The following is a 17064-nucleotide window of genomic DNA, read 5'->3' as shown; positions in this document are numbered from 1 at the left end:
ACTAACAACTCTACATACATAAATTTGACAACTTAGATGAAATGGACTAGTCCCTCAAAAAACACAAACTACCACAACTCACCAAATATGAAATAGATCATTTGCATAGCCCTACAAATATTAAGGTAATTGAATTCATAATTTAAAAATATCCCAAAAAAAGAAATCTGTAGTCATAGATGGTTTCACTGGAGAATTATACCAAACATTTAAGGAATTAATACAAATTCTACACAATCTCTCCTAGAAAACAGAAGAGGAGGGATCAATTTTATGAAATTAGTATTACCATGACACCAAAATCAGACAAGGAGAGTGCGATGAAAGAAAACTAACACCAATAACTCTCATAAGTATAGTCACAGAAATCTTTAAAAAAAATTAGCAAAACGAATCCAGCAATATATAAAAGGAATCGTACACCAAGTGGGATTTGTTCCAGGTATGTAAGGCTGGTTCAATATTTGGGAATTAATCAATATAATCCACCATATTGACACGCTAAAGAAGAAAAATCATATGACCACAGCAGGTGACACAGAAAGAGCATTTACTCTTCTTCTCTTCCCTTCTAGCTAAAACCTGCCCACTGGTACTGCCTTTTATTGGGATTGTCCCTGTTGTTCATCAGGGTCTTGGGTCTTGGTCAAGACTCTCTTAGTTCACATGCAGAGATTTTCTCAAATCCAAATCCTGATTGTCAGGCTCCTCATGCAAATTGGTTTCACTTTCTTTGAGTAATCAGCTCAGCATACCAAGAGGTGAGGAGCTTATGCTAAACTGCTAGATAAAACTCTCTAGTAACATCCTAATTCCTCAACAATGTGACACACATTTAGAAAATCAAAAGGATTACTCAAGTTTAGAGACACAGATGACCATATCTACATGTGAAAAACAACATAAAGAAACAATTTTATCGACTGTCAGAAATTCTGAACTTGGACATTTAAAAGACCAAATTTAAAACTCCACAGAGTGGATACTAAGCGGAGAACTTCATGATTGAGAGAAGAAAAAAAAACTGCACAATTTCACATTTTGTGCACTTTCACTGAGCTAAATCTATTTCAGATTATACTTAGGAACTTCCTTCAAGAAACAGGACAATCTGAGTTTCTAGGCATCAGGTATAATAACTACCTGATTATACAAACAGCTCAGGACTCAGCCTCTTTATGGATCAGTGACGTGCGTACTCTGGGACTTTGCACAGTGAAAGTTGTAACCAGAATCTCCCTTTCACAATACATTCATCTGCGGCAAGAATACAACGAAAGTCAGCATGAATACTACAGGGAAAGTAAGTGAAGTCTTCTTTCTCCTTTTTGTCGTGTCTCAATTGTGCCAATTTGTGTGCTTACCTATTTACCAACACCTCGTCACCCAACTAGTCTCTGTACAGTACTTGTAAAGGTGAGGGACTGTCTTAGGACCTCTCCCTCTCCTTTCCCTTTATGTGCTTTGCCTTTCCTCAGTTTTTTCAGTCCTTCAATAAGCAATATATCAAGCCCTCTACCAAATTTTCCAGAGTCAAAGACATATCTCCTCCTCCAAGGATCTCACAAAGAGACAGATTAATTATAAAAGCATAATTATTATAAAAGAGGGCACAAGAGTAGTAAAAGAGAAAGAGAGGAAGTGTTCCTAACCTGGCTTGGCTTCCCAGAGAACATGACACTTAACAGGAAACTTACAGCGGTAAGAATTCACCAGGTAAAAGAGGAGACGGTGGTGCAGGAGGATGAAATAACATGAGGAGAAACATAGAAGCAAGGAAAACGTCCTATGTGAGAATCTCCAGAATATCTTTTATGCCTGGAGGGTAAAGTCTGAGGCAGGAAGTGACCAGAAATAAGGCTGGAGAAACTGACAGGGAGAAGATCATGGAAAGCCTTGTAGACCATGTCAACAGATCCTGGTAAACAACTGGTAGCAAAATCATTTTTAGGTAGGGGATTAGCATGATCAGGATTATAGTCAGATGGCAATGATATAGAGGATGGATTTGAAGGTGATGAACTCAAGCCAGGTGAAAGGTATGAGGACCTGGACCATACAGTAGAAGCAGGAATGGAAAAGAGGGGACAGACTCCAAAAAATTTTAGATTATGGAGGTTGAGGGAGAGAGAAAAATTAAGGCTACTTCCCAGGTTTCTTTCTTGGGTGAGTGAATAGGTTACTTGGCCACTCATTGCAATAGAGAATGCAGCAGGAAAAGCAGATTGTGTCCACCCCTGGTTGGGGCAGGGCGGGGTGGGGGAGGGGTGACAGGAGAAAGAAATAATGATGTGTTCATGTTTTAACATGTTGAGTTTGAGGTACCTGTAGGACATTCAAATAGCAGATGAATAAATAAGTCTAAAGCTTAGGGACAAGTCTGTTCATAGATACAGATTGTGCAAGTCATCTACATAAAGGTAGTGGTTGAATCTATGGAAATAGGTGAGACCACATGGAAAGAGAATTTATAGTGAGAACAGCGGTGGGCTGAAATCAGAACCCCTAAGGACTACCTTGCCACCAACAACCTCTCTAACCTCGGTCTGCCAATGACCACCACCATTTGATGGATTGCCGGAACTAGATGGTCTCCGCTCCCTGCTCCATACCCCTCCACCCCAAAACTGACTGTCTCCCGTGCCTAGGAGCACAAATAACTTCCACACTGCAATGCCATCCCTACCCTGAAACAGGCACTGGACAACTTCATTCATGGTAAGATCAAAAGTATGATATCTATCCTCTTGGTTGTGTCACATTATGTAAATATAATTAGTATTGCAAAACTAATTTGAATACAGAGACTGATAATACAAAAAAGTTGGATTGGGGTTCAAGAGGCTACATATAGCATATATTTAAGCAATGATTTTTTTTTTTTTTTTTTTGGCTTGAGTGAAGGAGAACTGGACTAAACCTTGTAAAAATCATTACTATAGGAATCTTCCATATTCCAAGCCTAAGGAGTTTCCCTTTCTGCTCCCATATTCCATTTCCCAGGTTATCAGGTGCAGAGCAGCCATACTCTGGAAGCCAGGTACACCACTTTCCATTGAGGAGATAGAAGTGGCCCCACCAAAGGTGAAGGAAGTTCGCATAAAGGTAAAAAAAAATCCACAACATTTCACACCAAAAATCAGAGCTGTTCACTGTAAGTTATACATTCTTTTCACAATGTTCAATTCAGAAAGAAAACTACATACTCTTTTATTTCTTTTTCGTTAAACATTTCTATCATTCTTCAAATAAAGCCAAAGAAAAGGTTAAGGAGGTGTGGCATAGGCTAAATACCCAAAGGATACTTATTTACAGCTATAGTACTAATTACTAATTAAAAGAAGTTTCTACCCATGAACCATATTTTTAATCTGTACCTTTAAATTTCTTCATGACATTCTTCATAATATTTAGGTTATCTTGAAATATGTTGTATGAAAAATTTGATTACAGATAAATCAATTCTGAATCCTGAAAATTCAGGTTAGAGCTAGAAGGGACCCAGGGTACCTGGTTTTACAGATGAGACTGAAATCCACTGAGGCATAGTGACTCTTCACACAGCTAAGTAGAGTAAGAATACAGACTTCAACAGTTTTTCTCAACCTTGGTTACACATTTGGAATCCCCTGGGAGCTTTGAAAAATGATGATAACTGGGTCTCACCCCCAGACATTCTGAATTTGTGATTCACTGGTCTGGGGTGCAGTCTGGTCATGAGAGTTCTTAAGTCTGCACTACGTGACTCCAATAGGGGGCCTCCAGAGCAGAACGTAGTTCACCTCACTTCTAGTTCAGGGTCCTTTAACTGTTATTATTTAATTTTAATAATGATGAATAAGTACTGTTTATTAATAGAGTTATTAATTTACAAAGAGACAGTCATTTTCTCAGTTACCTTACCTGCACAATCCATGCCCTCTTCTCAGAGAGTCTTCTCGGGCCTGCATCCCCTGCAGAGAGCACAGTGGGCCATCTGGCTATCCTCATCCACTATCCACCCGCAGGGTCACAACTCATGCAACCAGATTTGGACACTGACTCAGAGACATCCAACCATTATCTGACAAGCTACAAATCTGAATCCCTCACCCGTGAATCTGAACAAGCTACAGGGATGAGCAAGGCAGGGGATGGTGGGCACTGGAGAGGCTGGATGGACTCAGGACTGGTAGCCATTTTTAACTGTCATGTGATCATGTGATCATGAAGAATAAGAGAAAGCCTGTCTGCAGAGAATAATAGCTATGCACACGTCAAATCAAAGCAGGGAGATGAAGACAAAGGCTGCTTGATGGATTTCTAGATCCATGAGGTCTGACTGCACTTCCCACAGTCAGATTGCAAGCAATTTTATGGCATGCTTCCAATAATCCCCCTTTTACATGGAAAAATTTCAATAGATTTCAATTCTTGACTTCGTTGTGTGTGTGTGTGTGTGTGCCAACCTCATACCCATTTTAGAAATGAAGAAACTGAGACTCACGCAGGATAATTTTGCCCCAGGTCATACAGCTAAGAAGGGGCAGAGCCAGGATTTCAGCCTTAAGCTCTTAACCACTGCTGTAGAATGCCTCCCTTTAAACTGTCTGGCTGATTTACAACAAAAAGTGGGATTATGACTTGTACCAATAACACAACTACACAGCCTTCGTGTGAAACTCATTAAGGCTTCAATCACAATAGGAAACATTACCCCTTTCCTTCTGTGTTGCACTTCCTTTACTTCTGCAGTTGGTCTTTCCTCCACACTCCCATCCACAGCTCCAACAAAGGATGAAGCGAGACCTTTGATGTCACACTGTGGTCCCACAACTCTCTTCTGAACCCACTCTGTCCTCCCCAGTAAGTTTTAAAATCATCACTTTGATTCTGAAATTAGGTAATGAAAAATGTTGCATTGCTTTAAACAAATTACTATTGATCCTTGTCTAGAACTAAAACTAAGAAATGAATGTATTAATATTAATGCAGCATATCGCATTAGAAAAAATGTTTAAAACATTAACAATTCTAAAATAACTTTATCTGAGACAGAAAAAACTATATTACTCTTTGCCTTCCGTACAGATCGTGGCCACGGGGCTCTGTGGTACAGAAATGAAAATGTTGGCAAATAAAATCCCTCACAACAATTATCCCATCATTTTGGGCCATGAAGGGGCTGGAATAGTCGAGAGTGTGGGAGAAGGCGTGAGCACAGTGAAAACAGGTATGAACTGGCACCTGGAGTGAGGAGTCAGCAGCAATTTGGAACCCACATCAGGAAAATAAAAAGTATCCTTTAAATATGTTAAGATCAAGTGAAATAAAAGGTGAACTGTTACCCATTTCTTAGAAAAGGAGGGATACTTATTTACAAGTTACACAAAAATACTCAATGTATTACATTCTTTGCATTTAAATTTTGATATTAATAAGAACAAGAAATAGAGTGCACTGAAACTGAACTGACAGAAAGTGCAAATGAGACCAAAATTGACAAATAGGGAAACACTGTTGAACAATTATTTAAATGACGCATATGATAAAGAGTCAAACACGTTAGAGGAACCAAATAGGGAAGAAGTCCAGAACTGGATAAAATATATATAGAAATTTAATGCAGGATTAGGTTTGTCTTTCAAATTTTAGGGGGAAAACATGGATTATTCAACAAATATGTTGAAACAACTGGATAGTCACCTGGGAAAAAAAGTAAGTTGAGTTGCTATTGCATTCTTTATCCAAAAAAAATGCTGTATGAATCCAAGAATTAAATGTGAAAAGTGAAACCATAGAAGATCTGTAAAATACCATGAGAGAATGTTGTATTAGCTCAGAGAAGGGAAGGAAATTTTAATAAATACAAAAGAAACAGAGGACATAAAATAATATATAGATAAATTTGACAATGTAATAAGTTTTTTAAATTCTGTATATAAAAAATATCCCCCCAGGGCCGGCCCAGTGACATAGTGGTTAAGTTCGTGTGCTCCACTTCAGTGGCCTGGGGTTCCCAGGTTCGGATCCTGGGTGCGGACGTACGCACCACTCATCAAGCCATGCTGTGGCAGGCGTCCCATATATAAAGTGGAGGAAGATGGGCATGGATGTTAGCCGAGGGCCAATCTTCCTCAGCAAAAAGAGGAGGATTGGCAATAGATGTTAGCTCAGGGCTAATCTTCCTCGTCAAAAAAAAAAGTGTTTTTAAATATGCCCCCAAAATCAACAAACAAATATGACAATGGGCAGATTTCCTTAATATACAAAGAATTCCTTAAAAGCAATTTAAAAAATAGCCCAGTGGAAAAATGAGCAAAAGAAATACACATCTAGTTTGGAGAGAAAAAAAATATATGTATATATAGATAGATATGCATACACACATAAAAAAACTTTTAAGCATGTGAAAAGATGCACAACCTCAAACATACTAAATAAATAAAATTTTAAAAACAGTATTTACCTAACATTAGCAAAGATTTAAAAGTTCAGTAGTATATAGGGTTGACAAGAGTGTAGGCAAACAACTCCCTCATACCTTATTATTTGGAAAGTAAATTTGCACAACTCTAAATTAGGCAATATGTAGCATCATTTAAATGCATATGTTTGGGACCCCATACTTCCAATTCTAGATAGTTATTCCATACATATATACCCATGTATTAGCTTTCTATTGTTGATGTAAAAAAATCACCACAAATTTAGCAGCTTAAAACAAAACAAATTTATTATCTCACAGTTCCTGTAGGTCAGAAGTCTGAGCGGGCTTGGCTGGGTTCTCTGCTTAGGGTCTCACAAGGTCAAAATCAAGGCATTGGCCAGCTGGTTCTTATCTGGAGACTCTGGAGAAGAATCCACTTCCAAGCTCATTCAAGTTGTTGCCAGAATCAAATTCCTTGAGGTTGTGGGACTGAGGTCCTCAACCTCAGCTGACCAGTTGTCAGCTGGGGCTGCCCTCAGCTCCTTGAAGCTGCTCACATTCTTTCTCCTGTGGCCCCTTCACCCTCTTCCAGCCTCACGGCAGCCATGACACATCAAATCTTTCTTGTGCTTTGAATCGCTTTATCTTCCTCTTCTGCTTTCCTCTTGTCTCCTCTCAAGGGCTCACATGATTACCTTGGGTCCACCTAAATAATCAAGGATAATCTCCCTATTTTAATGTCAATTGATTAGTAATCTTAATTACATCTGCAAAGCCCCTCTTTCCATGTAACATATTCACAGGCATGATAACTCAACACGTTCAGTTTCTGATGATTAGAACAGGACATCTTTGGGGGGCCATTTTAGAAATTCTGCCTACCACGGCCATGTGGGCACAAAACATTCACTGCATTGTTGCTTTTCACAGCAGGGGAAATAAATTAAAAAAAAAAACAAGAAACAACCTAAATGTCTATCAGCGGCCAGGGGACTGGTTAAATAAATTATGATATATCTATACAACAGAATACTATGTAACTATTAAGCAAAATGATAGAGTGCTATATGTACTGAAATGAGAAATCTCATAGCTATATTGTTAACTAAAAAAGCAAGGCCTATGACAGGGTCGACAGTATGCTAGCCTTTGTATTTTTAAAGGGGTTATATCTCTGAAAGAAACCACGGATACTGATAAGAGTAATTGTTTCTACAGTGGGGAAGGGGGGACTGGAGACTAGGCTGCCAATTTTCACTTTTGTGCAATTTAAATTTTTACCATATGTATTATTATTTTTTAAAAACTAAAAGTAAATAAAACAGTAGGGCCTAAATCCTACAAAGGTTTTTAACTAAAACTATGAAATAAATTGTTCTGGTTTGCAGTGATAGACAGTGGGGCAATCAGTAAGTCCATCAAAGGCAAGTTATTCTAATCTTCCCCATATACTTTGAACATTACTAGAGAAATCTGCCTACGTTTAGTCTCCATGGCCAAGGAGAAAGGACTGATGTAAAATACAGAGGGCGGCATATAGACCATCCTTTCTTCCTAATCCAGAATCCTAGCCTATGAGCGTGTAATATCCAAACTATTTTAAATCCAATCCCCGACAGCAGCAATTAGTATATAAAATGTAAGATAAGACTTGGCTCAATAGCTACACGACAAAATCATTTGGTGCTTCAAGAGGAACTTACAGAGGAGGCAAATCTGGGGCCAGCTCCTTGAGATTCAGCCACTGAGCCCGGGCTAGACACATATGCCAAAGATATCCCCTCTTTTTGTAAGTATTTGATATTCTACATAGTCTCAAGCACAGCTAAATGTTCAAATAATTCTTAGTTATCATACTTCTTGGGTGCCCTGTTGTTGAAGTCCTGAGAGACAGCTATCACTTTACTTTAAAAAATAAGGTCTTAATAAATGATTTTCTTCTCTTAGGTGATAAAGTTATCACACTCTTTCTACCACAGTGTGGAGAATGTACCTCTTGCGTTAATCCTGGGGGCAATTTTTGTATACAATTCAAGTAAGTCTTTACTAATATTTTCTTTTTGAAAAATTAATGCAGTTTCCTCGGAAGAGGTTTCTAATTCAAAATATAAATTTTTGGTTTTTTTTTTTTTTTTTATCTCTACAAGACAATCAGAAACTGGCCTGATGTCTGATGGTACCAGTAGGTTTACCTGCAAAGGAAAACCAGTATATCACTTTGGGAATACAAGCACCTTTTCTGAATACACAGTGATAAAAGAAATCTCGGTTACCAAGATTGATGCAGTTGCACCTCTGGAGAAAGTATGCCTAGTTAGCTGTGGTTTTTCCACGGGATATGGTGCTGCAATCACTACAGCCAAGGTGAGGAGTGTTTATACCAACGACGAATTGAATTATTGGTATATGGAGTTGAATGGCCTCATGCATCTGGGCCATGTCTGATCATACAAACTCAGGAAGAATCACAAACCTGCCTCTAAACATCCTTGAGTTCTTTACTATCTGCCTAGTCATCCCATGCCCCCTTCAACATCTTTCCCATTCCCTCTTGATCAGTAGTAAGTGGCAAATCAAGTCTGGATGCCATTGACAAGTGGAGACATCAGGAATTCCTGGGAGTTAAACATAACACGGTTACAAAATGACTATGTGTCCTTCCACGTTCCAGTTCATTCTTTTTTTCATTCAACAAACATTTATGGAGCCATTCACTGTTCCGGGTGCTGGGATTCAGCAGCTAACAAAACTCATCGAGCTTCTGTTCTGTTGTATAATATAGCACCTGGTGATAAGTGCTCGTAAAAAGAAAAGATGAGCAAAAAGACTGAATGATGGAGGGGGTGTTGCTATATTAGACAGATCTGTCAGGTAATCCTGCTTCAATTGCGTGGGTTACTGTTAAACAACTATTTCTGGAACATCACCCAAACCTGCCAAGCTCCCTTCTTTAAATGGCTGTTGAATTTTAGCTCTTTGTTTTTCCCAACGTCCATCAGTTCCCATACTATACAGAGGATGGAAGGAGTTCATCTTAAGTTAGTCTCATTTTGGACCCAATAAAAAATGACACTTTGCCTTCATAAGGTATTGACATTGTAAGTAATGCAAAGTTTACAGATATCCAAAAGAAAAGAGAAAGGAAGGGCTGCCGGAAGATGGAGACAGTTTTAAAGAATTCAAAACTATCTGGAATTAAATACTCTGTCAAATAAGTCTTAAGATTCAATGAAAGTTCATTAATCTGCTGCTACTCATGCTAATTCTCGGGACTTGAAACCCTCTATTTGCAGGTAGTTTTTGCTCCTCTGGTAAAAAGTATCCCATACTTAGAAATATCTTGAGAAACTAAAACTCTCTAGCTATGTTTTATTTGAAAATGTCCTTTGCTTCTGTCTCATGAAAAGTATATACAGACTTTGTCTTTCCAACTGAGTTAAGTCCCCTTTGCTTTTGTGTTCTGCCTTTACGTGCTCAGGTGACCCCACGCTCCACCTGTGCCGTGTTTGGCCTTGGAGGCGTTGGCCTGTCTGTCATCATGGGCTGTAAAGCAGCCGGAGCGGCCAGGATCATTGGGGTGGACATCAACAAAGACAAATTTGAGAAGGCAAAGGAAGTGGGTGCCACTGAGTGCATCAACCCTCAGGACTACAAGAAACCCATCCAAGAAGTTTTATTTGATATGACAGGTGCTGGCGTGGAATTTTGCTTTGAGGTCATTGGAAATCCAGAAACTGTGGTATGTGATCTTCTGGAGTAAAAATCGCCAATATTGCTACCAGTCATCATTTTAGATTTTAAAATTGAATGAAAATTCTAAAATTCCCTCCACATTCCTCTAATTTTCCTTGTGCCCATGACATCCTAGCTGGTACCCTCTGTCCACTCCTACAAATCTATTCACCATCCCAGGCACTGAACCCCCACACTGAGTTTTCTTCTCCCTCTGTTCCATCATACCATTCCTTCAAATAAGCAGACAACCTCCAAAGGCAGGACAGAAAGGCTTTGTAAAGGATTCTCACTGAATTATTTCGTAACAAGCAGCAACCTGGTAACTATAATTTCTAAGCTGGAAGATTTAAGCAAGACAAGGATAGTATTGGGTTAATGACCCTATAAAGCAATGAGCTTTGCACTTTCAGCAAAGTCTTTCATGCTGGATCAGAGATAAGCTTCCAAGCAAAGTATTTACCAATCTCCATTTAAGTGGGTTCACTTCAAAAATGAAGGAAAATATGTTTGTTTTTCTGGGTTTACATGGTTTATATAAGAGAATATAAATGGAGAGGAAGTTATTTCACAATTTGAGACTTGCTTTCTTTTGAGATTTGTAGAAATAATATATCATTGGGTTGCATGGCTCCATCTTCTAGTCAGCTGTATGGAAACTCAAGAACTGTCTCTTCCGACCTAGGTCATTTCCTCAGCTTACAAAATGGTTTCATTCCTCACTACACATATTCCTCACTTTTCCCTTGTCTGTAAAAACATATAACAAAACCTCTCTCTCAGTCTTTCCCACAGATAGTCTTGCTGTGAGAAATAGCCTTCAAAAATAACTAATGGGAACATATCTGTTTATCAATTTGCTAATACATTATGCTATATAAAAATCCAACTGTACTCTTCAATGTCTAAAAGAAAGTGTCAGCTCTAACCAACCACCAGTGTCAGTAATGGTTCTTATAAAAATTATTATCATTGTTATTATTATTACTATTATTGTTACTACCATGGGTGCCTTCAGTATTTTCACTTTTTAATTTCCATTTATGAAGTCCTAAAGTTCCAGATACCATACCAGGTAATACACATGTCTTACTTATGCTGCAGCACATCCTTACAAAATAAATGTTATTTCAACTGAGGACAGGGAGAATCAGAAACGGCCACAGATCATTCAGCACTCAAGCTGAGATTCAGACTTAGGTCCATCTCTCCAGTATGTCTTTTAACTCCTGCATTGTCTTGTATGGCTTTATGACAGGTAGCTGCCCTGGCCTCCTGCCACGAGAGCCACGGGGTCTGTGTGATTGTGGGGCTCTTGACTGCTGGTGTCCAACTCAATATCAGTGGCCGGTTGTTCTTCTCAGGACGTTCTTTGAAGGGATCTGTTTTGGGAGGTATGGATGAAATAGGGAAGAGTGGAAATCCATGGGGTTTTGGAGGTGAGAAATAGAGAAATGTGTCATAAATGCTTGCGAAGGAACATAAAACAAGAGCTTTAGATTACACTTTTTGTTTCAACACATAAATATCCAAGGTAAGTAGATGGGTATTAGATGTATACAGTTGCTTCTTGGTAAGCTTTTTCTCTTGCAAAGGGAGAGAAGAAATTTTTTAAAAGTCATTGGTGAAGAAACCAGTGTCCAAAGTTTAATGCAAATTCTAAATTGAAAGGAAAAGGCAATATTGTGATCAATAACTATACTTAAATTGAGTTATATACCTGCCAACTGGGATTCTTTGGAGGATATACTGAACCATTAGTAGTCATTGTTCAACTAATGTAAATCTTATCTGAACCAATTGAGTTGTCATTATACCAACTCAAAGATATTAAACATAATTGATTCATGATTGGAAAGAAATACTATCGATAAAAAGCAAATGAGAATTATTTTTTCCAGAGGAAAAAACTTTTTTTCATAGAATTCTTTGATTTTTCCATTTTTTTAAACCTTAGAGCTTGTATTTTTTTATAGACTTTAGAAGAATCTTTTATTGAGAAAGTAGAAAACAAACTAAATTAAATAAATCTGCTTAGGATTCTGGGCTCATAAGCAAATAATCTGAAATTTAAAAAGAGTGCATTTATCTTGGGCAAAAGATATGAGAATCAGGAGCTATCTGAATTATTTGGACTAGTGAGCTATCTGTGGTTTCCAAATTAGCTATGGTGGTGGTATTGCTACAGATATTAGGAGTCTTACCCAATTTGTTTACGAAGGGTAGATAAATGGCAGAGCCGGCAAAAAAAGAAAAAGTAATAATCCAGTTTACTGTAATTTTCAGTTCCTTCATTTGGGATAATCGGACATACCCATTGCTATTTCTGTTGTACTTATGGATGATAACTGTTGATTCCAAATACACATACTCAGCTAACTCTTGTAAAATAAGATCACTAATATTTTAAATAATCCTCATAAAGAAACTATTTCACTGGCCACTTAAATATTCGTATAATGATCATTAATGTAAGTTAATTCATTCCATGGATAGTATAATCCTCTAGTTCAATAGTTTTCAATTAATGAGCATTTAATGGGTGTTGGACAGCTTTGCTAAACCTCCTACCATGTACACAATGAAGAATTTTCCCCACCCAAAATGCCATTAGTGCCCTTGTTGAGAAACACTGCCCAGCCTAGTCTGTGATCCTGGACCCTTTCTTTGGTTGAAAGAAGAAACAAAAAACAGGTGAAAATGTTCCTTACATAAATATGAAAATGCTTTATGAGATCACCAATCAAAAGATAAAAGCAAAGAAAGTAGATCTTAAAAGTTGTCATCACAAGAAAAAAAAATTTGTAACTATGTGTGGTGATAGATGTTAACTAAATTTAGTTTAGTATCAATCATTTTACCATATATACATACAATCGTGCATCACTTAACGACGGGGATATGTTCTGAGAAATACGTGTTAGGTGATTTCGTCATTGTGTGAACATCACAGGGTATACTTACACAAACCTAGATGGTATAGCCTGCTACATACCTAGGCTATATGGTACTCATCTTACAGGACCACCATCATATATGTGGTCCGTTGTTGACCAAAATGTCGTTATGCAGCACATGACTGTATATCAAATCATTATGTTCTACACCTAAAACTAATACAATGTTATACATCAATTATATGTCAATTTCTTCAAAAAAGACAAAAACAAATAGAAAAATACATTAGCCCTTAGTGTCATGACGTAGAACACTAGTTAGAATTCTCGATTACGTATAACAGAAACCAATTTAAATAGAAAATAAATATACTGGAAGAGTTTCCAGTAGTTTTGAGAGTAAGCAGGAAGGATGGAGAACCTGGCCCAGGCTGGAACCAAAAAAAGCAAGTAACCGCCAAGATTGTGTCACAGAATAAGCTGTTTAGGACCCTTGCCTCCTTGTATAATTCCACCACTCTCACCCTTTCCAGAAACAAACAGGCCACCAAATTCTGTATGGTAACTCACTGGACATGTCACTTAGCACAGTGCTAAATGTAAGGCTAGAATTTCTTGAAAAGCATGAGAATAGGGAAAATACAATGCTAAACTTATGTTACCTTATCTGACACCATCTTTCCCTGTGCAATCCTTACTTCCAGAAGGCATATTTTATTCTTATTTTGCTTTATTTTTATTTATTTATTTATTTATTTTTTGTGAGGAAGATCGGCCCTGAGCTAACATCTGCCAACCCTCCTCTTTTTTTGCTGAGGAAGACTGGCCCTGGGCTAACATCCATGCCCATCTTCCTCTACTTTATGTGGGATGCCGCCACAGCGCGGCTTGACAAGCAGTACGTCGGTGAGCACCCAGGATCCGAACCTGCGAGCCCCGGGCCGTCGCAGCGGAGCATGTGCACTTAACCCCTTGCGCCACCGGGCCGGCCCCCTCTTATCTTGCTTTATACACATTCTTTTTCCAAAAGCTGTCACTGAGATCACTGCCATGGTAAAAGTTCTTCTCTTCCCTTAAGATATTTGGCTCTTTCATGAAGCTGCAGATCAAAACACACACACACACACACAGACACACACAAAGGAAGTGTCCTATTTCTAACCTTTGAACTGCTTCCTTTCACGGTTCCCAAGACCTTGGCCTTTTTTACACATTAGATGTGGATTTACAGCTCCCCAGACAGTGCAGCCTGACACCAAGATCATCTAAGACAAGGTCCACGTTCTACTTGCTTTAAGTAAATTCTCCTCTGTAGTACCAGCAGTCTCCTTCAGGAGAACAGCCTTCTGCACAGGGTATATGGTTGGGACAGGCATTCTCCTGACGACTGAGACAAGTTAATGGGAAATCCTTAGATTCCCTCAGTCAAAGCCAACATATCCAGTAGTTACCTTGTATGGCCCTTCTTGCATAGTGACACCTATGTGTAAAATCTGTTGCTATTCTGTGTATTTCCAGGCTGGAAAAGCAGACAGGACGTCTCTAAACTGGTTTCTGATTACATGGCAAAGAAGTTTAATCTAGATCCACTAATTACCCATACTCTGAATCTTGATAAAATCAATGAAGCAGTTGAATTAATGAAAACCGGAAAATGGCAAGTTGCTCACATAATTTTCATGTCTGAGTGTTTGGGGCTAAGACATAGGGTGTGTGGTGGTGGGAGGAGGCAGTAGAAGGGAAGTCACGGCTGGAGAGGCCAGATACAGACAATTGAAGGTAGGTTCAAGAATTTGTAAAGCATCTCCTTCCCCTCTGTATTTTTTTATTCCCAGTTTATAAAATACACAATCTTGAAAATATTTGAGTGCCCACCTACCCTTACCATTAGCATTTTATTTCCAATTTGGCTTTTTTTTACATGACACATTAACTAATGAAGTCAGCTCGTTAAATTTTAGCCCAAGCTTAAGTCCATATTTTATGAAGAGGCCACTGTTGTCTTTGGTGTTCTTGTTCTATTTCAAAGGGGAAATAATCTTTAGAATTCCAAATTCTGACACCTGTCTTTGGTCCACAAACCAGACACCAGCCATAACTGGGCATTGGCATTGCCCACAAGGGGATAAGCCTGCTTACATATTCCTTACCCTTGGAGCTCCATGTCGTTTTGAACAGCCTCCCAACTGATTTAATCCACCCGTTTGTCACCTAACCTGAAGGGAAGGGAATCTAACTTACTTACTGGTCTACAAAGTGAAAATCTGAAATCCAAAACACATATGTTGCTTTGGAAACATTTCAACTTTTTTTCTTTTCTTTCTTTCTTTTAGTATCCGCTGTGTCCTGTTACTTTAAGTACAATGTAATGTATGCAAGATCTGCAATGTAATATGCAAGATTTCACCAACTAAATTGCATTCTGTATAATTTTCATGATTTAGAAGAATTACCCACACAGCGCAGTTTCTGTTTTCTTGCCTCTGATTGATTCGGCAGTGGGCTCGTATCTGGCTTCTGCCCTCACTACTTCATCAAATTGTTCTTGTGCGATCAGTGTTACCCAGGAACATCCTCCCTTTTAGAACTAGATTAAGGTTGATTTGAATCACCCAATTCCAGACCCTTCAAACAAAGTCACCCAAGATACTCTCATTTTCATAGTTATCTCCACCTTTGGGATCCTGTTTCCTGGCACCCTGTGTCTCTCTCAACCCGTGGAGCTCCATCCATTTCACACCAAAGAAATAAAACTCACCAGTCATGAGTTTATTGAACATTCATGTTGAAGCAAGCTGATGGAAGAGGGGGATCTTCATTACATCAACTTAAATAAATCCCAGTTGAACATTAAGTATTTCATTGTTAATATAGGTCGCCCCAGAGAAACTTCTGGTATTTCGCCTTATATAACCCAGCCTCAAACCGTGACTCATAATATCTCTATGGCACTCATCTCATCTCTCCTGGATTACCAAAGGAACTTCAAATTCTTCTTCAGTTGGCCAGAACAATTTAGCTCTCAGCAGTTCATATCACCTGGCTTTATAACTAAGCCATCTAGGGATTCAGCAGAGAAAAACAGGGCAGGGGGGCAGAGCAGAGTCTTGAGTGTCATTATTTATCAAGATCCACGCTCCCTAGGAGGCAGTTGTGGTATTAAAGAACAAAACTGGTTTTTATTCCACTCTCCACAGAAAGAGGGGATAATTGTGTAGTTTCTTACTAACGTGTCTCGTAGATTCTTTCCTCCAAGAAGAGGATGAGGGAAAGACAAGATCTAGTGAGGATTTGTGGCATCCAGTCCCTCTACTCAAGCCCCCTGCCTCTCTACCCAAGCCCCTCTCAATTCTCCTAGAACCAGGGTTACCACAGCCCTCTTGGGACATGACTTCCTTCCCTCTCCCCTAGATAGAGTCTCATCCCAACCCTCTCCCCCCACCCACACAACAGGAGCTCCTTCCTAGTTAGTCTCTTCTGCTCCAGCTTGGACTCCCCTAGATCTAAAGCCACTGGATCAGACAGGGGCACTCGCATGTCAGCAGACCTTGGCAGAGCTTTGGAGACCAGGAAATGGAATGTCATTTTTTTTACCTAAACCCAGTAGCTTTAGGATTTAAGACTGGCCAGAAAGGTGGAGGCTATCTCCTCAGCTTCTCTCTCCCATCATGGCTATCACATGATGTTCAGGGGCTCTTGTGAGACTCTGATTCCCAACTGAGAAGAAGCATCATGAGGTGGGCACACTGTCTTTCCCTTCAGGATGTCTGCCTCCTGCAAATAGAGGGGATAGGTGCTACCAAACCTATTCATTCTCTTCCAAGCTACACCACCCACGGGAACCGAGGCTCGCTCTCAGTGGCTTAGCCTCCAGCAGGACACTTTAAGTCCAATGAGATAATGGACAACTGTGCAAGGGAAAAAATAATTATCTTAAATTCCAACTAATGGATTTCTTTTTTTTTTTGGGGGGGGGGTGCCTGATGTGCTGTTTACTCTCAACTCTCAGCACAAACACAGTTGCCC

At 39.1% G+C, this 17064-nt stretch overlaps 1 protein-coding gene across 1 annotated transcript; it reads left to right on the top strand.

Annotated features, from left to right (window-relative positions):
- Window positions 1–1285: 1285 nt before the first annotated feature.
- On the top strand, window positions 1286–15396 carry LOC101393558 (alcohol dehydrogenase 6). The gene is made up of 9 exons (XM_004430988.3): window positions 1286–1303; window positions 3004–3105; window positions 5071–5212; window positions 8357–8444; window positions 8557–8773; window positions 9888–10148; window positions 11400–11535; window positions 14557–14695; window positions 15372–15396. Exons 1-9 carry the CDS (start codon window positions 1286–1288, stop codon window positions 15394–15396), a joined length of 1128 nt encoding a protein of 375 aa, XP_004431045.1.
- Window positions 15397–17064: the final 1668 nt, after the last annotated feature.

This window comes from Ceratotherium simum, chromosome 8, assembly GCF_057802395.1.
Source record: "Ceratotherium simum simum isolate JZ-2026a chromosome 8, ASM5780239v1, whole genome shotgun sequence".
In the NCBI taxonomy this organism is placed as follows: Eukaryota; Metazoa; Chordata; class Mammalia; order Perissodactyla; family Rhinocerotidae; genus Ceratotherium; species Ceratotherium simum.
Note: the sequence above shows the minus strand (reverse complement) of the source record. Positions and strands in the feature narration are given on the sequence as shown.

Excerpts from the sequence above, each read along its gene's own strand:
- LOC101393558 (XM_004430988.3), top strand. Across the intron at positions 3,106-5,070 it reads TGAAGGAAGTTCGCATAAAG|ATCGTGGCCACGGGGCTCTG; the intron begins GTAAAAAAAAAT and ends CCTTCCGTACAG. Across the intron at positions 8,774-9,887 it reads CTGCAATCACTACAGCCAAG|GTGACCCCACGCTCCACCTG; the intron begins GTGAGGAGTGTT and ends TTACGTGCTCAG.